Here is a 24,098-nt window from a genome sequence, read left to right on the forward strand (position 1 = left end):
CTATGACGTCAGTCACAGGCTGATAGCGCTGAGTGTGGACTGAACCAGAAGAGAGGGAGAGAGCGAACTGCAGACAGGCAGTCGGCCAGTCTAAAGAGAGAGAGAGAGAGAGAGAGAGAGAGAGAGAGAGAGAGAGAGAGAGAGAGAGAGACTGCAAAAGCTGATCGCTTCAGTTATTCGCAGCTGAGGGTTGAGAGTCTCCTCGGCCCACGGTACACGGTACACGGAAGCACAACGAATGTGTGTGGCTGTCACTTCGTATAATCCATAGGAGTGGGTTTTGGAATATCTTGTGTTAACCCTTGCCTGGGTATGTTGTGTGGTAACCCCGGGAAGACGGTATTCCTCTGTCAGGTCACTTTCGCTGATAACTCGTCTGTGGACGGATTCAACGGATAAGAACTTCGTCGACGGTTATTTTGAAGTAACGGCCTTTTCTTTACGTTTCACCATGGATTACAAGCATCTCTCTCCCATCATTTATTCCGTAGATTACTGAATTTTCCTACTTTACCATTTAAAGACTCTAAGCTTTGTTCCCTCAGACTCGATAGTCTGGGAAATACATTTACACACATATACACTTAACACTGTTAACTTTCCTTTATTTCGTTGTTACTATATTATAAATAGATACCAATAAAGAGAGTGATTTTAACATCAAAACCAGACTCCAGTGTGAACTCTATTGCTGCTGGTTCGTTTCTAAAACGTTGCAGCTCGTAACACAGTTTTATAAAACTAGTTAGACCACATCTGGAGTGTTTCATACAGTTCTGGTCGCCCCCATTCTCGAAAGGATGTCGGGGCTTTGGACAGGGCACAGAAGAGGTTTACCAGGACACTGCCTGGATTAGAGGGCATGAGCTATAACGAGAGGCTGGACAAACTTGTGTTGTTTTCTCCAGAGCGGCGCAGGCTGGGGTGAGACTGGATGGACGATTATAAGATTACGAGAGGAATAGATAGAGTGGACAGACGATATATTTTTCCTGGGGGTTGAAATGTCTAATACATTTAAGGTGAGATGAGATGTGAGCGGCAAGTTTGCTTCTTTCCACTGACTAATGAGTAGCTGGAGTCTCTGCCTTGGGGGGAGGGGGGAGGTGTCACCAATCCTGACGAGTAATCCCATTTGCCCCTCCCATTTAACCGCAGCATCTGCGTGGCCCCGCCTCCCGATGATGTAACAATCTCTTCGCGCATGTTCACAGTCTCCGGGTGGACGGTGTATCCTCTCCGCTCAGAGCTGAAGTGGGTCGGCCGTGTGTTCGGGAAAGACTTTCGACTCTTCCTTCGAGATCACTCTCTGCGGGCCGAAGATATCACTTCAATACTTCGGTATTGAGACCGATCCCGAGCGGGGAGATCTGATGTTGGCCGTGAGCCCGGAACTGAGGGCCAGTTAATCATCTATTTTCCAGCTATCTGGGCTCGTCAGAAATGTGTCGACTTAACTTAATCTGCATTGAACGATCCAAACCAGGAGCCCAGGCTGTCTGTTTCAGCAGAATTGAAATGGAAGACTCGCAGACAGGTCACTTGTGTCTTGTGCCGCAGATTCGCCCCGCCTCCGCTTTGTGACGCCAGATCACGTGGTTGATTTTGGCCACTGACTGTGTTCAGGTATTAACTTCCCTGATCTCGCCTCGCTTCCTGGGGCTCCTCGCTTTTGTCCTGGGGCTCCTCGCTTTTGTCGTGGGGCTTTTTGGCTGTTGTGTCTTCTCCCGGACTGGGGTGGGTGTGAAAGGTGAACGTCCCAGGTTGTGGGGATCTTTGATTTCATTGCCTGCTTTAGCGATGGACTGGGATGTCAAGGGGATGAATGGTTCGAGCTTCAGCACCACGCAGCGTGGTGTGTTCCTGAGCAAGGCACTTAGCCACACATTACTCCTGCACGTTTATAGCCCAGCGCCGGCGGTCACTCCAGTATAGGCAAGACAAGATCTGTATCCTAGGATCTGTAATACAAATTTCCTGAAATGGACCAGTTTTAACCTGGAAATGGAGTGATAGTATAACAGTAAAGAAAGCACAACTTTTCCCTGTTAATTATCTGGTACCATTTTGTCTGTTATTGCTGGAAATGTGTTCAGTACAGTTGTTGCTAATGAGGTTCACATGAATAATCTCAGGAATGATCGGCTTTATGTGCGAGGAGCATTTGATGGTTCTGGACCTGTGCTCGATGGAGTTCAGAGGGACGGTGGAGGGATGTATGGTTAAATAAGCCTACCAAATGCTGAATAGCCTGGACATGAAGAGGATGTTTCCATTAGACAGGGAGTCTGTGATCTGACAGCACAGTCTCAGAATAAACTTGCTTCCCTTTAAAACTGAGATGAGAAAAATTTTTTGGCCAAGAGATGTCTGATATCTGGAATTTGTTGCCGCAGAATTTGTTTGAGGCTGCCATTTGGGTATATTTGTGAAGATTAATATACTGATGATTGCTGAGTAGCTTCAGTGTTACAGGAGGAAGACAGGAATATGGTGTTGGAATAAAAATCAGTCGTGGTTGAATGGTGGGCAGACCAGATGGATTGAATCACCTAATTCTGTTCCTGTGTCTTATATCTTACCGTGACTGAATGATGGCTCCTTCTTATCCCGTATCGTCTGTGTCATGTGAGGGACAATAAAAGATTGTTCACTGAGATCATTATATTTGCCTTCAACGTTTAAATTTCAGTGAGTTTTCTTCCTAGTAACATTAAGCAGAAATGTTTGGTCCTCCTTTTCATTGTTAACGTGCTTCATTATCTTTCATGTTAAAGTTAAAACTGCGGTGAGAGATTTATTGGAAGAAAACGCATGACTGAAGACGAGGGAACAGCAACATGTGAACCAGCCCGAGGATTGAGAGCACTGACTGGAGAGGACCCATATGACTCGGAGATTCCAGTGATTCAGTCAGGAGAAAGTTTGGTGAGTCTCATTTACTCAAACACTGGTCCTTTAGGCATTACATACCTGTACAAAGGAAGGTACAAAATAGTTGGGAGTGAGACAGAATGTGCCCAGAAGAACCAGTTATGCCAGTACCAGTCAGACACAGTTGTGAAGAAGCCCCCACCTCCAATATTCCCTTTAAACTTTTCGCCCTTCTCCCTTAACCCATGTCCTCTGGTTTTTTTTCTCCCTTAGCCTCAGTGGAAAAAGACTGCTTGCATTCACTCTATCTGTACCCATCATAATTTTATACACCTCTATCAAATCACCCCTCATTCTCCTACACTCCAGGGAATAAAGTCCTACCCTATTCAACCTTTCTCTGTAACTCAGTTTCTCAAGTCCTGGCAACATCCTTGTAAACCTTCTCTGCACTCTTTCAACCTTATTAATATCCTTCCTGTAATTCGGTGACCAAAACTGCACACAATACTCCAAATTCCCCCTCACTATTGCAATATACAACCACACCATTACATTCCAACTCTTATACTCAGTACTTTGATTTATAAAGGCCAATGTACCATCTCATTACTGCCCTATCTACATGTGATGCCACTTTTAGGGAATTTTCTATCAGTATTCCTAGATCCCTCTGTTCTAGTGCACTCCTCAGTGCCCTACCTTTTACCTTGTATGTTCTATATTGGTTTGACCTTCCAAAGTGCAATACCTCACACTTGTCTGTATTAAACTCCATCTGCCATTTTTCCAGCTGGTCCAGATCCCTCTGCAAGCTTTGAAAATCTTCCTCACGGTGCACTACAGCTCCAATCTTTGTATCATCAACAAATTTGCTGATCCAATTTACCAAATTATTATCCAGATCATTGATATAGATGACAAATAACAATGGACCCAGCACTGATCCCTGTGGCACACCACCTGTCACAGGCCTCCACTCAAGAATAGCAATCCTCCACGACCACTCTCTGACTTCTCCCTTTCTCAATTCCCATTCAAATTTACTACCTCACCATGTATACCTAGTGACTGAATGTTCCTAACTAACCTCCCATGCGGGACCTTGTCAAAGGCCTTACTGAAGTCCATACAGACAACATCCACTGCCTTGCCTTCATCCACTTTCCTTGTAACCACCTCGAAAATCTCTAATATATTTGTTAAACATGACCTACCGTGCACAAAGCCGTGTTGACTCTCCCTAATAAGACCCTGTCTATCTAAATAATTGTCGATCCTATCTCTTCGTACTCCTTCCAATAACTTACCCATGACCTACATCAAACTTTCAAGCCTATGATTTCCTGGATTACTTTTAGAGCCTGCTTTAAACAACGGAACAACATGAGCTATCCTCCAAATCTCTGGCACCTCACCCGTAGATAACGACATTTAAATATATCTGCCAGGGCCTCTGCAATTTCAACACTAGTCTCCTTCAAGGTCCGAGGGAATACCCTGTCAGGTCCTGGAGATTTATCTACTCACCTCAAGGTAGCAAGCACCTCCTCCTCTTCTATCTGTATAGGTTCCATGACCTCAATACTTGTTTGCCTTATTCCATTGACTCCATGCCAGTTTCCTTAGTAAATTCAGACACAAAAAAAACATTTAACATCTCCCCAATTTCTTTTGGTTCCATGCATAGCCAACCACTCTGATCTTCAAGATGACCAATTTTATCCCTTAACTATCCTTTTGCTATTAATATATCTGTGGAAGCTCTTACTATCCTTCACCTTGACTGCCAACGCCACCTCATGTCTTCTTTCAGTCCTCCTGATTTCTTCCTTAAGTATTTTTTTGCACTTTTTATACCCCTCAAGTACCTTCTTTGCTCCCTGATTCTTACACATGTCATACATCTCTCTCTTCTTTATCAGAGTTCCAATATCCATCGAGAACCAAGGTTCTTTATTCTTATACACTTTGGCTTTAATCCTGAGACTTTGTTCCCAGGGTGTACTCATGGGCCGTCCAGAAATGATTTCAGCTGGTGACAACCCTGTTTTCCTCTGTGGGGTAACCCTCATGTGGAATCGGGCTAATGGTCGGACCTTCAACCAAGTGAGTCCAGTCTCCACTGTTAGTCTGGCCAGTTTACTCTTCAGAGTGCCATTGGCTCTTTCCACACTGCCAGCGGCCCGTGGGTGGTGTACACAGTGGAATTGTTGCTTGATAGCTAGTTTGTTACATACTCCTTCATTTACTTTCACCATAAAGTGTGGGCCATTGTTGAACTCAGCATCTCTGGCTTGTACCTGGGAATTATTTCCCATAATAATACCTTCACAACAGTCACAGCAGTATTAATGGTAGTTGGAATAGCTTCAATCCATCTATTAAACACATCTATAATAACTAAGCAGTATCTATAGCAATGTACTCTAGGCAATTCAATAAAATCAACTTGTAGACATGAAAAAGATCCACCTGTCAAGGGAGTCGTACCCGATGTGCAGGGTACAGGTTACCAACCATTCCCTCCTTTCCCAGGTGTGTCAAAAATTGTATTGGTAAAAATTGTGTTGGAACACAAACCTGTCCCACTAGGTGATCCAAAAACTTAGGCCGGGGACTTTCTTGCACCCCATATGGGACCACAGTTTTCACTCCTCCTCAGAGGCGTCCCCCTGAGAAGAACAAAACTCGAGGTAGCTGCAGAACAGTGAGTAAGTTGTCATTACTAATGGGGTGGCCAGAGGAAGTCAAGAATCCCCATGTTCCTAGAGAGCCCCGTAGTCATGTGCAATTCCAAATGCATAATGGGAGTCTGTGTGAACGTTCCCACTTCTGTCTGTTGCTGGGATACAGGCACGAGTCAGAGCAAACAGCTCAGCCTTCTGGGCGGAGACAGCTGCTTCAAAAGAGGCCTGTTCAGTTACTTCACTGTCTGTCACTATCGCATCGTTTCCCTGCTGGATCCACAAAAGAGCTTCCATCCTCATAAAACGTTGCCTCAGGCTAGAGGGGGTATTGCAGAATGGATGGGAGAGTCTGTCCTTCTTTCCCAGTGATCCGGACGGGCTAGAGGGGGTATTGCAGAATGGATGAGAGAGTCTGTCCTTCTTTCACTGTGATCCGGATGGGCTAGAGGGGGTATTGCAGAATGGATGGGAGAGTCTGTCCTTCTTTCCCAGTGATCCGGACGGGCTAGAGGGGGTATTGCAGAATGGATGGGAGAGTCTGTCCTTCTTTCACTGTGATCCGGACGGGCTAGAGGGGATATTGCAGAATGGAAGGGAGAGTCTGTCCTTCTTTCACAGTGATCCGGATGGGCTAGAGAGGGTATTGCAGAATGGTTGGGAGAGTCTGTCCTTCTTTCACTGTGATCCAGACAGGAGGGCGGACTTCATGGACTGAAATTGCCCAGAGATGGGGTACAACATCTTGGGTTCAGTCACTATTAAAAGAATGTCTTACCAGATGTCCCGTCTTCACCTCAGACTCCTTCTAGTATCGGAGTTGGCCCACGGCCAAGTCTTGCCAGTCTCCCTTGGTGCTGGAGGCCTGTTTCGTCATGGTGTAGGCCAGGAGCACTTGGCTCATTGGCTTGAACCCAGGTCAGACCCTGAAGGTGGTATTGGGAACCTCCAGTCCTGTCTGTCGCCAAAAGAAATCTGGAACCTCGGCCAGAAATGCAATGCAGTCTCTTCCTTTAACCTCTCCAATCACCGTGACTGGGAATTTCTGTCCCTCGGGGTGCATAATATTGGCTTTCCTCAGTTGAGCACCACGTAGGGTCATAGCACAGAGTCACATGAGAGTCGGCCACTGGAAGAAGGGGTTCAAATGTACTGGAGTCCAGATAAAGTGCCCACCACTGGGTGGTCAGAGGAAGCTATCAGTTGTTCGCAGTTCCAGCATGATATCCTTGTCCATGCATAGAATCTCAACTTCCAACAGACAGAGCAAGTCTCTCCCTACGAGATTACACCCCCGTCTGGTGGTGACAGTAAATGAAACCTCACACTGGTTCCCCTGGAATTCCACCTGCAGTGGCTGGGTACGTGAATACGTACGTTCCGTGCCTTCGAACACTGACAGAGTGATTGTAGCATCTGATAGCTGGAATCCCTTTTCCGATACTATTTCCTGATCGAGAATGGTTGTGGTTGCCCTCATATCAATCATAAATGGAACTGGATTTCCAGCAACTTGCAATATTACATTGGGCTCTTCCTGAGGGTTGGCAGTCATGGTTGGAAGGATCTTCTTGTCAATTTCTAAATGGGTTGTTGTCCCCACCTGTCACTTGGTAGGTTTTTGTTCCCATTTCTGTTCCTCAGATATAGCCCGCTCGCGTCCTTCCCGCTGAGCATATTCACTTTTAATATTAGTTCCCTTCAGGGTTGATCGGGATTCGAAATTTGGGTCCTAATGATATGTCAAAGCTCATCGCATTCGATTTTGGTCATTGTCAGGCCAATCCATATTATTTGTTTTAATCATGTTGGCTAACTCAGTTGGTAAGCATTGGAGCAGTAGGGCATTGAACTCGAGGGAAAGATTCCCATCATTAAAGGCTTGGTCTCCTGCAAAGGTGCAGTAGCAGGCCACAAATCGCTCTCAATAGTCTGGTCCAGATTCCCCAGGCTCAGGTTTGCATTCAAGTACTTTAGTGATGTTTACAGGTTGCTGGAGAGCCCTTTCCAAGGCTTTAATAATCTGGTCTGTCTGTTCATTCTCATTATGGTTTTCACCTGTAACTCCTGATAGCTGTAACTCCTGTATCTCAATTCCGCCTTCCCTTTTTGCCTCTCATCAGCTGAGAGAATCATGCAGCAGTTAAATCTTGAGGAGTCGCAATAAACATTTGTATGGTACTGTGGACACACTGAGCAAACTGCGCTGTTTTTTTCTTTTCTATCTGGGGCCTGATTCATGATCATTAGCATTTCTTGAGGCTTCCAGGGAGCATACACTGGAATCACTGAGGGCTGTCCGTCTTCCTATTCCGAGGGGGAGCGTTTGCTACTGCTGTTCAGGAGGATTTAAACTAATGTGGCAGAGGGATGGGAACAAGTGCAGAGAGACAGAGGGGTGAAGAATGACAGTAGAAGCAAAAAGTAGGAAGGTGAAAAGTAAACGTGGCAGGCAGTCAAATCCAGGGCAAAAATCAAAAAGGGCCACTTTTCAACATAATTGTATAAGGGCTAAGAGTGTGGTAGAAACAAGCCTGAAGGCTTTGTGTGTCAATGCAAGGAGCATTTGTAATAAGGTGAATGAATTGAATGTGCAGATCGTTATTAATGAATATGATATGGTTGGAATCACAGAGACATGGCTTCAGGGTGACCAAGGATAGGAGCTCAACATCCAGGGATATTCAATATTCAGGAGGGATAGACAGGAAAGAAAAGGAGGTGGGGTAGCCTTGCTGGTTAGAGAAGAGATTAACACAATAGAAAGGAAGGACATTAGCCTGGAGGATGTGGAATCGATATGGGTAGAGCTGCGTAACACTAAGGGGCATAAAACGCAGGTGGGTTTGTGTACAGGCCACCTAACTGTAGTAGTGAAGTTGGGGATGGCATTAAACAGGAAATTAGAAATGCGTGCAAAAAAGGAACAGCAGTTATAACGGGTGACTTCAATCTACATATAGATTGGGTGAACCAAATTGGTAAGGGTGCTGAGGAAGAGGATTTCTTAGAATGTGCGCGGGATGGTTTTCTGAACCAACATGTCGAGGAACCAACTAGGGAGCACGTCATTCTAGACTGGGTATTGAGCAATGAGGAAGGGTTAATTAGCAATCTTGTCATGCGATGCTCCTTGTGTAAGAGTGACCATAATATGGTGGAATTCTTCATTAAGATGGAGAGTGACATAGTTAATTCAGAACCAAATGTTCTGAACTTAACGACGGGCAACTTTGAAGATATGAGACTTGATGTAGCTAAGACAGACTGGCAAATGATATTTAAAGGGTTGACGGTGGATAGAAACATAGAAAGTAGGTGCAGGAGTAGGCCATTCGGCCCTTCGAGCCTGCACCGCCATTCAGTATGATCATGGCTGATCATCCAACTCAGAACCCTGTACCTGCTTTCTCTCCATAACCCCGATCCCTTTAGCCACAAGAGCCATATCTAACTCCCTCTTAAATATAACCAATGAACTTGCCTCAACTGTTTCCTGTGGCAGAGAATTCCACAGATTCTCCACTCTTTGTGTGAAGACGTTTTTCCTCATCTCGGACCTAAAAGTCTTCCCCTTTATCCTTAAACTGTGACCACTCATTCTGGACTCCCCCAACATCGGAAACAATCTTCCTGCATCTAGCCTGTCCAATCCCTTTAGAATTTTATATGTTTCAATAAGATCCCCCATCAATCTTCTAAATTCCAGTGAGTATAAGCCTAGTCGATCCAGTCTTCCTTCATATGAAAGTCCTGTCATCCCAGGAATCAATCTGGTGAACCTTTTGATTAGGGGACCAAAACTGCACACAATACTCTAGGTGCGATCTCACCAAGGCCTTGTACAACTGCAGTAGAACCTCCCTGCTCCTGTACTCAAATCCCTTTGCAATGAATGCCAGCATACCTTTCGCCTTTTTCACCGCCTGCTGTACCTGCATGCCTCCCTTCAATGACTGGTGTACAATGACACCCAGGTCTCGATGCACCTCCCCTTTTCCTAATCGGCCACCGTTCAGAGAATAATCTGTTTTCCTGTTCTTGCAACCAAAATGGATAACCTCATATTTATCCTCATTAAATTGCATCTGCCATGAATTTGCCCACTCACCTAACCTATCCAAGTCACCCTGCATCCTCTTAGCACCCTCCTTACAGCTAACACCGCCGCCCAGCTTCGTGTCATCCGCAAACTTGGAGATGCTGCATTTAATTCCCTCATCTAAAATCATTAATATACATTGTAAACAACTGGGGTCCCTGCACTGAGCCTTGCGGTACCCCACTAGTCATTGCCTGCCATTCTGAAAAGTTCCCGTTTACTCCTACTCTTTGCTTCCTGTCTGCCAACCAATTCTCTATCCACATCAATACCATACCCCCAATACTGAGTGTGTTAAGTTTACACACTAATCTCCTGTGTGGGACCTTGTCAAAAGCCTTTTGAAAATCTAAGTATACCACATCTACTGGCTCTCCCCTATCCACTCTACTAGTTACATCTTCAAAAAATTCTATAAGATTCGTCAGACCGGAATTTCCTTTCACAAATCCATGCTGACTTTGTCCGATGATTTCACCTCTTTCCAAATGTGCTGTTATCACATCTTTGATAACCGACTCTAGCATTATTCCCACCACCGACGTCAGAATAATTGGTCTATGATTCCCCGGTTTTTCTCTCCCTCCTTTTTTAAAAAAGTGGGCTTACATTAGCCACCCTCCAATCCTCAGGAATTAATCCAGAATCTAAGGAGTTTTGAAAAATTATCACTAATGCATCCACTATTTCTTGGGCTACTCTGGGATGCAGAACATCTGGCCCTGGGGATTTATCTGCCTTTAATCCCTTCAATTTACCTAACACCACTTCCCTACTAACATGTATTGCCCTCAGTTCCTCCATCTCACTAGACCCTCGGTCTCTTACTATTTCCGGAGGGTTATTTATGTCCTCCTTAGTGAAGACAGAACCAAGGTAGTTATTCAACTGGTGTGCCATGTCTTTGTTCCCTATGATCAATTCACCTGTTTCTGACTGTAAAGGTCCTTACATTTGTCTTGACCAATCTTTTTCTTTTCACATATCTGTAAAAGCGGTTACAGTCAGTTTTTATGTTCCCTGCCAGCTTTCTCTCATAATCTTTTTTCCCTTTCCTAATTAAGCCTTTTGTCCTCCTCTGCTGGTGTCTGAATTTCTCCCAGTCCCCAGGTGTGGCACATTTTTTTGCTAATTTATATGTTTCTTCTTTGGACTTGATACTATCCCTAATTTCCCTTGTCAGCCACAGGTGCACTACCTTCCCTGGCTTATTCTTTTGCCAAACTGGGATGAACAATTGTTGTAGTTCATCCATGCTTTAAATGCTTGCCATTGCATATTCACCGTCAACCCTTTAAGTATCATTTGCCAGTCTATCTTAGCTAATTCACGTCTCATACCTTCAAAGTTACCTTTCTTTAAGTTCAGAACCTTTGTTTCTGAATTAACTATGTCACTCTCCATCTTAATGAAGAATTCCACCATATAATGGTCACTCTTACCCAAGGGGCCTCGCACGACAAGATTGCTAACTAACCCTTTCTTTTTGCTCAATGCACAATGTAGAATGGCCTGCTCTCTAGTTGATTCCGCAACATTCAAAGGCAATGGCAAGCATTTAAAAATTGCATGGATGAACTACAACAAGTTTTAAGTTTTTCAGCTTAAACCTATTCCCCCTCGTGTTAGCTGTTTCAGCCCTGGGGAAGAAGCCGCTGGCTATCCACACGACCAATGCCTCTCATCATCTTATACACTTGCATGATTTTCTCCAGTCTGAATAAGACGATGAGCTCACTGTGGTTTTGACGTTCTCTCTCTCTCTCTCTCTCTCTCCTTGTGTCTAACGTCACAGCCCCGCCTCACTCAGGCACAAAGTGACACTCACAGTAAGCGAACCTGTGGTCTCGTAACACAATGCACCTCTAAAGTCTGACAGCAGACTAGCGAATGAATCTTCAATGGTGCAGAGTCAAAAACAAAAAAGTTGCCAGCCTGAGTCAGGGCTTTGGGGCTCCAGAGAGCGATGGGGTCTAGAATTTACCAGGAGGAGGAGGAATCAGACCAGCAGGATGTGGCTACAAAAGGAAGGTCAGAAACATTTGGAAACTGGTTGACCGGAAAAAAAGGTGGTTAATTTCAGGCAGCAAATGTGGAGAGGAATAAAAAGACAATGTTTAGGCTGAGCCCCTTCAGCATGCCTGGACTGTGTACTCTGCTGCTTAGTTCCTCTCTGAATTGCAGAGCTCCTCCAGCATTTTGTGTGTGTGTGTCTCTGTATTTCCAGCAACTGCAGAATCTCCTGTGTTTTATATCTGCATTTTACTTTGGCGTGAGATACACGTTGATATTGAGTATATTGTTTATGGGAGCTGCTTTCTACGTTAAAACAGCTGTAGAATTTTTCTATACACACTATAAAAAAAATGAGGTATGGACATTGAACCGGTGCTTGCAGAAATGGTTAATGGCATCGTGATTACCCATAGGGCCATGCATTAAGAATTTTGCCAGTGCTAAAGCGCTGATGAAATGCGCAGGTGTCAGGCTGAGGACGTCCCTGAGTATCACGCATGCGCGCAGTACACAGAAGGCTTTAAAAATGTCGGGTGCAGGTAATAGCGATTCTCCGTGTTTTTATCTTAAACACCGACTTCGCGACAATTCCTGTGAAATCTGGACACCATGGCCAACAATCCTGGGACAGTACTGCTCTTGTCCCTGTCTCTCAGCACCACGATCCGTACACGGGCCCCGGGGAGCTTCCGGCTGCTGAGTGAATGGGAACCAATGGATCTTTCAGACAGAGCTGAGCTCCAGCTATAATAAAGGCAAGGATTAGGAACTCGGAGAAAGGGAACAAAATCTTTTACATCACCAGTTGAGAAAATCACCTTTGTTTTACCTCCAATCACTAATAAGAGAAAATCCGAAGATGCTGGAAATCCAAGCAACACACAAAATCCCGGAGGAATTCAGCATTGGTACTCTTTTCCGTAGATGCTGCCTGGCCTGATGAGTTCCTCCAGCATTTTGTGTCTGTTGCTTGTTCTACCTCCTCTTGTTCTGGACTTTTCTACCGGTGAGAGCATGTATTGTCCCATTCTCTCTGGGTACTGAATGATATCAAGCACCTTTGCCCTGGGCAGCAAGTAGCTTTCACATCACAAATGTGCCAGACTCCAGTGAGACAGAAAGACTATTGCCCTTCCCTTCGTATTCATTGGCATTGCCATCACTGAGTTCACCACTGTCAGTCTCTGTCTGATGTGTGTATTGTGGCAATGCAAACGTTGCTGGAGAATTTGGGGAGGCTTCAGGTGAATATAGAAACTGAGTTCACCACTGTCAGTCATTGGGGGGGGGGGGAGGGTTCAGGGGAAATATTTATGTAGAATATAGAAACTGGTAATATTTGTGTGTATTCTGGTGTTGCAAAAGTTGCTGGAGAATTTGCAAGTGGGAAGAAGTGGAATGATATTTGGAAATCTGACTTGTTAAAGCATAACTTAGCAAGCAAACAATATAGGGACAACATGCAAAAACTTTGGTGAGAAAATCCTTCATTACCCATTACAGGCCTGCTACATAGGTTGTGTGAGAGTGTAGATGAACTGGATTGAACCCAGAGGAGATCAAAGTTCCTATTGACTGTGATTTTCTAGCTGTGAAAATGAATACCTCTCTATATAAAATTCACTGTGCACATCTTGTCACTGGGTAAAAAAAATGCACAGTGCAAGATTTATGTACACACTGGTTATTACAAATTAGAGGGGGTATTGGAGGGAAGATGGGGAAACCTGTAGTGTCCCTGATGCCCTCACTTACAAGAAGTGCATCCAGCTGCAGCTTGTAACCCTGCACTTTAAGGAGTTGGAACTTGAAACACATATGGGAATTGATGGTCATTCCAGATGCCAGCACTCTGCCCAGTCAGGAGATGATTTATCTTCCAACTTGGGTTTAACCTCACCGTAACAGTGTGATACCAAATCAAATCTTAGCAACTCAAGTAATCTCATCTGAAATGTTGTCCTACACTCATTGATGGATTTTGTAAATCTTTTACAGGTTAAAAACGGGAAGGAATATGTCTCCAGGAATCTCAAACACGGCACAACAGTTTTTTTGTCTCTGTCCAGATATTTAAGAAGTGGAGCAAGGGATTCAATCTACCATCCTTCCTGCTCAGACTGTGGGGAGGGATTCACTTGGTCATTTCAACTGAAGGTACATCAGCAAGTTCACACTGGGCAAGGCCATTCATCTGTTCTGTGTGTGAGAAAGGATTCTGTCGGGCATCCCACCTGTGGACACACCGCTCAGATGACACTGGGCAGAGCTGGTCATCTGCTGAATTTCGGGGAAGGGATTCTCTCGGTCATCTGACCTAATGGCACACCAACGTGTTCACACCAGGGGGCAGGCATTCACCTGCACAGTCTGTGGGAAGGGATTCACTGCGTCATCCAACCTACAGAGACATCAGAGAGTTCACACTGGGGAGAAGCCATTCACCTGCTCAGTCTGTGGGAAGGGATTCACTCAGTCATCCCACCTACAGAGTCATCAGCGAGTTCACACTGGGGAGAAGCCGTTCATTTGCTCAGTCTGTGGGAAGGGATTCACTCAGTCATCCCAACTACAGAGTCATCATCGAGTTCACACTGGGGAGAAGCCGTTCACCTGCTCAGTCTGTGGGAAGGGATTCTCTCAGTCATCCAACCTACAGAATCATCAGCGAGTTCACACTGGGGAGAAGCCATTCACCTGTTCAGAATGTGGGATAGGATTCACTCAGTCATCCCAACTACTGGCACATCAGTCAGTTCATAATGGGGAGTGGCCATTCACCTGCTCAGTCTGTGGGAAGGGATTCACTCAGTCATCCCACCTACAGAGTCATCAGCGAGTTCACACTAGAGAGAAGCCGTTCACCTGCTCAGTCTGTGGGAAGGGATTCACTCAGTCATCCCAACTACAGAATCATCAGCGACTTCACACTGAGGAGTGGCTGTTCACCTGCTCAGAATGTGGGAAAAGATTCACTCAGTCATCCACCCTACTGAGTCACCAGCGAGTTCACACTGGGGAGAAGCCGTTCACCTGCTCAGAATGTGGGAAAAGATTCACTCACTCATCCACCCTACAGAGACACCAGCGAGTTCACACTGGGGAGAGGCCATTCACCTGCTCAGTCTGTGGGAAGGGATTCACTCGGTCATCCATCCTACAGAGTCATCAGCGAGTTCACACTGGGGAGAAGCCGTTCACCTGCTCAGTCTGTGGGAAGGGATTCACTCATTTATCCAGCCTACAGAGTCATCAGCGAGTTCACACTGGGGAGAGGCCATTCACCTGCTCAGACTGTGGGAAGAGTTTCACTCGGTCATCCCAACTACTGGCACACCAGTCAGTTCATACTGGGGAGAAGCCGTTCACCTGCTCAGTCTGTGGGAAGGGATTCACTCGGTCATCCCACCTACAGAATCATCGGCGAGTTCACACTGGGGAGAAGCCATTCATCTGCTCAGAATGTGGGAAGGGATTCACTCGGTCATCCACCCTACTGAGTCACCAGCGAGTTCACATTGGGGAGAGGCCGTTCTCCTGCACAGTATGTGGGAAGGGATTCACTCGGTCATCCACCCTGCAGAGACACCAGCGAGTTCACACTGGGGAGAGGCCATTCACCTGCTCAGTCTGTGGAAAGGGATTCACTCAGTCATCCAGCTTACAGAGTCATCAGCGATTTCACACTGGGGAGAGACCGTTCACCTGCTTAGACTGTGGGATAGGATTCACTCGGTCATCACAACTACTGGCACACCAGTCAGTTCACAGTGGGGACTGGCCGTTGTTATGAATCCCTGGGTTTTGTTTGATGTGGACTGTCATTTTAAGAGAGAGAGACAGGGATTAGGATGCCAACTCAGTCTGACTTGCTGCTTGTTTTCATTGCTCGCAGCTTGTTTAGTTTTAACCGAGGACACAGACACTCAGAGACAGACAGAGACAAAGGAGGAAAAATGGAAGGATCGAAACCAGGGAACTAGTGGCCAAGGGTCACTGTTTGGAACTTTCCTATGCCCACAAGGACGGGTTAATTATCGATTCACCGTACATCGAATGTGTGGTTGTCATCTCGTTTGATCCTTAAGAGTGGATCGGATTTGGCGCATCCTGTGGAGACCACTTATGTGTTAACCCTTGCCTGGCTGTGGTGTGGTAGTTCACGAAGACAATACCCCTTGTGACAAGTCACTTTCGATGATAATTTGTATGTGGATTTGGAACAATGATGGATAAAATCTCCAGCAACTGTTCTCTCGTTTTACCACCGTGGAACCTGTGCAATTCTACATATTTGACTTCTCTCGCCATTTACCCTGGATCATAACTCACTCTCTCTCATCGCCTATTCTGTAGTTCAACTGAACTTTCATACTTTACCATCTCAAGACTGGAAGCCTTGTTTCCCCTGAGCTCAATAGTTTGGGAGTTACATTTACACACATTTATAAGCTTAACACTGTTAACTTCTGTTTATCTTGTTGAAGTTGCAATTTTACAAGTAGATTCTAATAAAGACAGATTTAACATCAAAACCAGACTCCAGGTGTAGTCTATTGCTGCTGGCTTGTTTCTAAAGCATTATGGTTCGTAACAAATTTGGGGGCTATTGATCGATGAATTATTGATTTGATTGGGGAAATCCCTTTTAATTTATTTGTGTGTGGAAATCAGCAGCAATGGAAATCTATAAATTTCTGGAAGCGCCAACCCCTAAGGCATTAGGAAAAGCCAAAAAGAATGAATTGCTGACTGTTGCTAATGGGCTGAATCTTAAACAGGTAAGTGGGTGTGAAGGACCAGGGCAAGCATAAAACTGGGAGAGGAGGTAAAGGTAAACCATTAGGGGTTTTATTATAAAATATAGGCATCCACCCCCTTGTTCAGAGACTGGGATCCCTGTTTCAGCCAGTAATGATGTGCATTGCAATGTGTTCACCTCTCAGTCCTCGATTCTCTAAATGAAAGGGTTATCACATTTGATCTTTCTTTATATGATTACACAACCATTTCAGGGATCAGTCTGTTGAAACTTCATTGCACTCTCTAATACAAATACTCTCCAATCACTTTTTTAATCCTCTGTGCAAAAAATGTCCATCTTCCGCAGCCCCGTGTTGCCCCAACCACTCACCTCCTACCCCTGTCTTTAGCCCCACTTGCAGGTGAACCGTCTGTCGGTGTTTTCCCCCCCCCCCTCCCATGTGAATCCCTCTGCTCACCACCACCGTGGGCTCAAACATTTCCACGGATATCCACCGGGACAAACATTCTGTCCGCTCCCTGTCACACCATCTTTTTCCTTTCAATAAAATCCCTCCTCTCCCTCCCCAGGGAGCTGGCATCAGACCGACGGGCCGAGCGGTCTCCACCTCTCGGCGACACATCAGACTCCGGCCGCAGGAGACGCTTCACAAACGCCCCAACTTCCCTTGGAGGGAAATGGAAATAAATCAAAAAACGGACATTTACTCCGCTGTGATGTGGCGGAGCGGGCGGCGAACTCAGCGGGGGTAACGCCCCATCGACTTGTCCACCTCTGCGACTGGTGGTAACAAGGGATTGACATCGCTTTGCACCAATGGGAATAGCGCAGCCCCTGAATCCTATGTTGACAGCGGTGGGGGAGGGCTGGTCACGTGATTATTAGCCAAGCTATTAAACTGATAAAGACTGAGCACACCAGCGCATGGATGACGTAAGACGCTGTGCACGTAAAGGCAGATCCCGGTGTGGGAAGCCCATGCGTGACGTCAGGCGCGAGGGGGGTCTGTGCGACATCACCTGTGGGGATGTGCTCTCATTTAAATGCACCTTAGTGCGTTTCTTATGATTTCAGAGGGACAACAACATTAATCACGGGTTTCATTACTGAATCCACTGTTGTGAGATGTAAAGTCACCTGTTATGTGTCCGGCTGGGCCGTGTTGTTTGGGGGCTATTGATCGATTAATTATCTATTTGATTGGGCATATCCCTTTTGATTATTTGTGTGTGGAAATCAGCAGCAGTGGATATTGATAAATTTCTGTAGGTTGGATGACTGAGTAAATCCCTTCCCACGTACTTCCTCATCCAGGTCATCCACTCTTGGTCTTCCTGAAATCATTCTTTGACACTTCTCCAGACCCACTCCAATACGAACACATCTTTTGCTCAGATAATAAATCGTAAGTACAGGTCGGAATCTGCTCATAATCCACCAACAGTGATCTGCCCAATGCGTTATAAAGCTATAGTATCGCATCCTTGCTCTTATATTGCTAACATTGCAGTTGTCATCCTTAATCAACTCAATTTGCAAGCAAATCTTTAGGGCCTCTTGCTCAAGGACTCACAAGCACTTATGCACATCTAATTTTTTCAAGTTTCTCCCATTTATTTTTTTTCTACGCCCAATTACTTTTACCAAATGTACATGACTTGCATACACTGTATTTCAACTGCTACTTTGCTGGCATTATCCAGGCCTATCAAAGTCCTTCTGCAGACTCCCGCTTTGCTCTAAACTACCTGTCCCGTACCTATCTTTGTATCAACTGCAATGTTCGTCGCCAAGGTATCAATTCCGTCATCCATATCATTCAGATATAACATGAAACGATGCGGTCTCAATACTGACCCCTACAGAACAGCATTCGTTACCGACAGCAAAACAGAATTGCCCACATTATTCTGACACTTTCTCCCTTGTCAGTGCAAGTTTCTTTCCTGTAATTCCATGAGCTGTGATCCTGTTAAGCAGCCTCACGTGCAGCACCTTAGAAACATAGAAACATAGAAAACCTGCGGCACGTTACAGGCCCTTTGGCTCACAAAGCTATGCCGAACATGTCCTTGCTCTAGAAATGTCAAGGGTTACCTACAGTTCTCTGTTTTTCTAATCTCCGTGTACCTATCCAGGAGTCTCTTAAAAGACCCTATCATGTCCGCCTCTACCACCATTGCCGGCAGCCCATTCCAACCACTCACCACTCTCTGTGTAAAAAACTTACCCCTGACATCTCCTCTGTACCTACTTCGAAACATCTTCAAACTATGCCCTCGTGCTCGCAATTTCAGCCCTGGGAAAAAGCCTCTAACTATCCATACGATCAATGTCTCTCATTTTCTTGAACAACTCTATCAGGTCACCGCTCATCCTCCATCACTCCAAGGAGAAAAGACCGATTTCACTCAACCTATCCCTATCCAAACAACATCCTCGTAAATCTCCTCAGCACCCTTTCTATGGCTTCCACATCCTTCCTGTAGTTTGGCGACCAGAACTGAGCACTCCAAGTGGGGTCTGACCAAAGTCCGATATAGCTGCAACATTACATCTCGGCTTTTAAACTCAAGCCTGCGGATGATTAAGGCCAATGCACAGAATGGCTTCTTAACCACAGAGTCAACCTACATAGCAGCTTTGAGTGTCCTATGGACTCCGTCCCCAAGATCCCTCTGTTCCTCCACACTGCCAAGACGCTTACCATTAATACTATATTCTATAATATTTGACCGAAGCAAATGAACCATATCACACTTCTTTGGGTTGAACTCCGTTTGCCACTTTTCAGCCCAGATTTGCAGACTATCAGTATCCCCCTGCAACCTAACCCAACATTTGTGTCATCGTCAAATTTACTAACCCATACCTCCACTTGCTCATCCAGGTCATTTATAAAAGTCACGAAGGTTAGGGGACCCAGAACCGATCCCTGAGGCAGACCACTGGTCACCGACCTCCATGCAGAATATGACCAGTCTACAACCACTCTTTGTCTTCTGTGAGCAAGGCAGCTCTGGATGCACAAAGCAATGTGCCCTTGGATCCCATGCCTCCTTACTTTTTCAATCAGCCTTGCATGGGGTACCTTGTTGAAGATCATCTGAAAATCCAAGCAAACAACACACACTGCTTCTGCTTTATCTACCTTGCCTTTTATTTCTGCAAAGTATTCCAAGAGATTTGTCAGTCAAGATTTCCTCGAAAGAATCCGGCTGATGTTGGCCTACTTCATCATGTTTCCCCAATTACAGTACCCAAAAAACACACTCTTAGTACACTCTAACATCTTCCTGACAACTAAGGTCAGACTAACTGTCCAATAATTTTCTTTCTTGTGCCCCCTCTCTTCTTAAAGACTGGAGTGACATTTGCAAATTTCTGGTCCACCAGAACCGTTCTAAAATCTAGTGATTTCTGATAGATCATTACTCATCACTTGAAGAGGAAACTACGGGGGAACTTCTTCATTCAGAGGCGGGGAGAGTGTGCCCCGAGCTGCCAGAGCAAGTGGCAGGGATGATTGTAATTTTTTAGAGAAGTTTGCTTAGGTCAATGGATGAGAAGCATAGGGAGGGCGATGGTCCAGGTGGAATTTGTTGGAACTCGGAAGATTAATGCTTTAGCACGGAATAGACTGGCCGAATGGCATTTTCCTGTGTTGTAGTGTGTTATGACTCTAATGCCTTCACAATCTCTTCAGCCACCTCTTTCTGAACTCTGCGGTGTCTTATCTACCTTCAGGCCTTTCCGCTTCAAAAACCCCTTCTCTCCTTAGTAAAAGCATGTATCCTCACTTCTGCCCCAGGTACTGCTGAATGTTTGGCATTTATGTAATAAATTTAATGACACAACTGTAGTGGGTGACTTCACTCTGCAGGAGGATCGGGAAAGTCAGATTGGCGTGAGATCGCAAAAGAGGGGATGTATTGAATGCAAACGAAATGGCTTTTTAGAGCAGCTGATGGTTGAGCCTACTCGGGGAACTGCTATCTTACATTGGGTGTTGTGTAATAACCCAGATCTTATTAGGCAGGTTAATGTAAAGGAACCAATAGAAGGCAGTGATCATAATATGATTGAATTCCCACTGCAATTTGTGAGGGAGAAGCACAGGTCACATGTGTAGTATCGTAATGGAATGAAAGTGAATTACAGAGGCGTGAGAGAGGTGATTCCCCAGGTGGATTGGAGGATGCTGGTGGAGATGACGTCAGAGCAGAAATGGCTGACGTTTCTGGGAATAGTTCATAATGTGCAGGATAGATATGTCCCACAGACGTAGTTCTCAAACAGCGGGGCTGGGCTATCGTGGCTGACAAAGGAAGTTAAGGACTGTATAAAAGCATATAAGGTAGCAAAAGTGAGTAGTAGGTTGGATAACTGGGTAGCTTTTAACATCCAACGACAGGCAAATTTAAAATAAAAGCTATAAGGCAAAAGGTGAAATATGACAGCAAACTATACAATAATATCAACCAGTTATAAAATATACGAAAGGGAGGCGAGAGTTGATATTGGACCACTGGAAAATGATGCTCATGGGGTACAAATGGGGAAGAGATGGTAGATGAACTTGATAGGTACTTTGCATCCGTCTTGTCTGTGGAAGACACCACCAGTGTGCCAGAGATCTATGAGTGTCAGGGAACAGGAGTGAGTGCCATTGCTATTACAAAGGAAAACGTGCTAGGCAAACACAGGTTCTTGAGGTGGATAAGTCACCTGGACCAGATGGACTACATCCCAGAGTCCTGAGAGAGGTTGCTGGAGAGATAACAGATGCATTGGTCATGACACGTCAAGAATCACTTGATTCTGGCATGATCCCTGAGGACAGGAAGATTGCAAATGTCAATCCACTCTTTGGGAAGGGAGGAAGGCAAAGTAAAGCAAATTATAGTCCAGATAGCCTAACCTCAGTGGCTGGGAAAGTGTGGAGTCATGATAACAGTAGAGGTTTTGGTGTACTAGGAGACTAATGATATAATGTCAAAGCCAGCATAAGTTCTATACAGGGAAATCTTGCCTGACAAGTCTGTTACAGATCTTCGAGGAAGCCATAAGCAGGATGGACAAACGAGAGGCAGTGGATGTCATTTACTTGGATTTTCAGAAAGCTTCCGATAAGGTGTCACACATGAAACTGCTTAACAGGATAAATGTCAGAAGTAATACTGGCATGGATAGAGTAATGGCTGACAGCCAAGAGGCAGCGAGTGGGAATAAAAGCGGCCTTTTCTGGTTGGCCAGCAGTGATTAGTGGTCTTCAGGGGTCAGTAGTCGGACCGCTACTTTTCACATTGTTTGTCAATGACTTGGATAATGGAACTGATGGCTTTGTGACAAGGTTTGCGGGTGATACAAAGATAGGTGGAGGCGATGGTGGTGCTGAGGGTGCAATACGATTGCAGCAGGACACAAGTTTGAAGAACGGGCAAATGGAATACAAAACTGGGAAATGTACAATAAAGCATTTTGGCAAAAGGAACAATGGTGAACTATCATCTGATTGGGGAGAAGGTTCAAACCACAGATGTACAGAAGGAAATGTGATTATGATGATGATGATGATGATGATGATGATGATGACGTCGTCGACTCAGGACTGACTCAGGGCAGAGTCGGGCATTTCGTGCCTTACAAGGCGCGGATCGGAAGGTTGTGTGGGGCGCTACTCCTCACACAGACATTTCACAGTATCTTTCTTTATTTGATGAGGTCGAATTGCGAGCTCAACACTCAATCCGGCACGAATGGAAAGCGTACAAGGGAGCGACTGTATTCGAACCCAGGGACCTCCGTTACGGAGTCCGGCGCTGACGTCACTACGCCACCAGGACCTTGGGCAAGACTCCCAGATTAGTTTACGGGTTGTGTCTATGGTAACGAAGGCAACTGCAATGCTGGCTTTATTTAAAGTGAAGTAGAATATACTAGCAAGGAGATAATGCTGTTACTTTATAAGAGACTACTCAGGCCACACGTCAGAACATAAGAAATGGGAGCAGGAGTCGGCCATTGGCCCATTGAGCCTGCCCGGCCATTCAATAAAATCATGGCTGAACTCAGCTCCATCTACCAGCCTTTTCCCTATAACCATTAATTACCTTATTCTGCAAAAACCTATCTAACTGTATCTTAAATATACTTCGTGAGGAAACCTCAACTGCTTCCCTGGACAGAGAATTCCACAGATTCAGCACTCTCTGGGAAAAACTGTTTCTCCTCATCTCCGCCCTAACTCTTCTCTCCTGAATCTTGAGGCAATGTCCCCAAGTTCTAGTCTCATCTACCAATGGAAACAACTTTCCTACTTCTATCTTATCTATCCCTTTCAAAATTCTGGGTATTTCTATAAGATTCCCTCTCATTCTTCTGAACCCCAGAGAGAAAAGTCCCAGGCGACTCAATCTCTCCTCATAGGTTAACCCCCTCATCCCTGGAATCAAACTGGTTCACCTTCTCTGCATTGCCTCCAAAGCCAATACTGTCTATCCTTCCTCGTGTACGGAGACCAGAACTGTACACAGTACTCCAGGTGCGGCCTCACCGGTACCCTGTATAGTGGCAGCATTACCTCCCTGCTCTTGAATTCAATCCCTCTACCAATGAAGGGTAACATTCTGTTAGAGTTAGAGTATGTGGGACTTCTATCTTAGAAAATGTGCGTTGTCATTGGAGAGAGTCCAGAGGATCTTCAAGAAGATGATTCCGGGAATGAAGGGGTTAAGTATGAGAAGCGTTTGCCAGCTTTGGGCCTGTACTCCTGCACTGACTTATGTTTAGTAAATGTGGGTGGAGGGTGCTCAGAAGCTGCAGAAGGCTGTAAATCTCGTCACCTCCATCTTGGGTACGAGACTACAAAGAATCCAGGACATCTTCAGGAAGCGGTATCACAGAAAGGCAGCGTCCATTATAAAGGACCTTCAGCACCCAGGACATGCCCTTTCCTCACTGTTACCATCAGGTAGGAGATACAGAAGCCTGAAGGCGCACACTCAGTGATTCAGGAAAAGCTTCTTCCCCTCTGCCATCCGATTCCTGAATGGACTTTGAAAGCTTTGGACACTCTTCAATATACAGTATTTCTGTTTTTACACATTTTAATAAACTATTCATCACACATAATTGATTTACTTGTTGATTATTGTTTTAATTAGTTTATTATTATTATCTATGCCAGAATATGAATTGCATTGAACTGCTGTTTGATTATTGTTTTAATTCATTTATTATTATTATCTATGCCAGAATATGAATTGCATTGAACTGCTGTTTGATTATTGTTTTAATTCATTTATTATTATTATCTATGCCAGAATATGAATTGCATTGAACTGCTGTTTGATTATTGTTTTAATTCATTTATTATTATTATCTATGCCAGAATATGAATTGCATTGAACTGCTGCTGCTGTCAACAAATTTCACGCCAAATGCCGGTGATAATAAACCTCATCATGAATCTTGAATCTCACTGAAACCCACCGAATGTGGAAAGGTCCGGATAGGGTGGATGAGGAGAGGCCTTTTCCTATGGTGGGGGTAGCCATAACAGAGGGCACAGCCTGAAAGCGGAGGAGCAACCTTTTAGAGCAGTTGAGGAGGATTTTATTTCGTCAGACAGCAGTGAATCTCTGGAATTCTC

General features: G+C 45.1%; 1 protein-coding gene and 2 long non-coding RNA genes across 3 annotated transcripts; 2 read left to right on the forward strand and 1 right to left on the reverse strand.

The window, feature by feature from the left end:
* The first annotated feature begins 585 nt into the window (after window positions 1-585).
* LOC132388344 (uncharacterized) lies at window positions 586-16,208 on the forward strand. The gene is made up of 4 exons (XR_009510212.1): window positions 586-1,626; window positions 2,778-2,928; window positions 13,678-13,836; window positions 15,575-16,208. It is a non-coding gene; the product is annotated as an uncharacterized LOC132388344 (long non-coding RNA).
* LOC132388345 (uncharacterized) lies at window positions 1,637-6,450 on the reverse strand. The gene is made up of 3 exons (XR_009510213.1): window positions 6,340-6,450; window positions 4,405-4,498; window positions 1,637-1,961 (listed from the first exon to the last, which is right to left on the reverse strand). It is a non-coding gene; the product is annotated as an uncharacterized LOC132388345 (long non-coding RNA).
* On the forward strand, window positions 13,868-15,583 carry LOC132388342 (zinc finger protein 229-like). The gene has a single exon (XM_059960680.1). It carries the CDS (start codon window positions 14,000-14,002, stop codon window positions 15,470-15,472), a length of 1,473 nt encoding a protein of 490 aa, XP_059816663.1. The 5' UTR covers window positions 13,868-13,999; the 3' UTR covers window positions 15,473-15,583.
* Window positions 16,209-24,098: the final 7,890 nt, after the last annotated feature.

The sequence above is a fragment of the Hypanus sabinus genome, unplaced genomic scaffold (assembly GCF_030144855.1).
Source record: "Hypanus sabinus isolate sHypSab1 unplaced genomic scaffold, sHypSab1.hap1 scaffold_301, whole genome shotgun sequence".
Classification (NCBI taxonomy): Eukaryota; Metazoa; Chordata; class Chondrichthyes; order Myliobatiformes; family Dasyatidae; genus Hypanus; species Hypanus sabinus.

Excerpts from the sequence above, each read along its gene's own strand:
- LOC132388342 (XM_059960680.1), top strand. The coding sequence starts at position 14,000 with ATGGCACACCAACGTGTTCACACCAGGGGGCAGGCATTCACCTGCACA.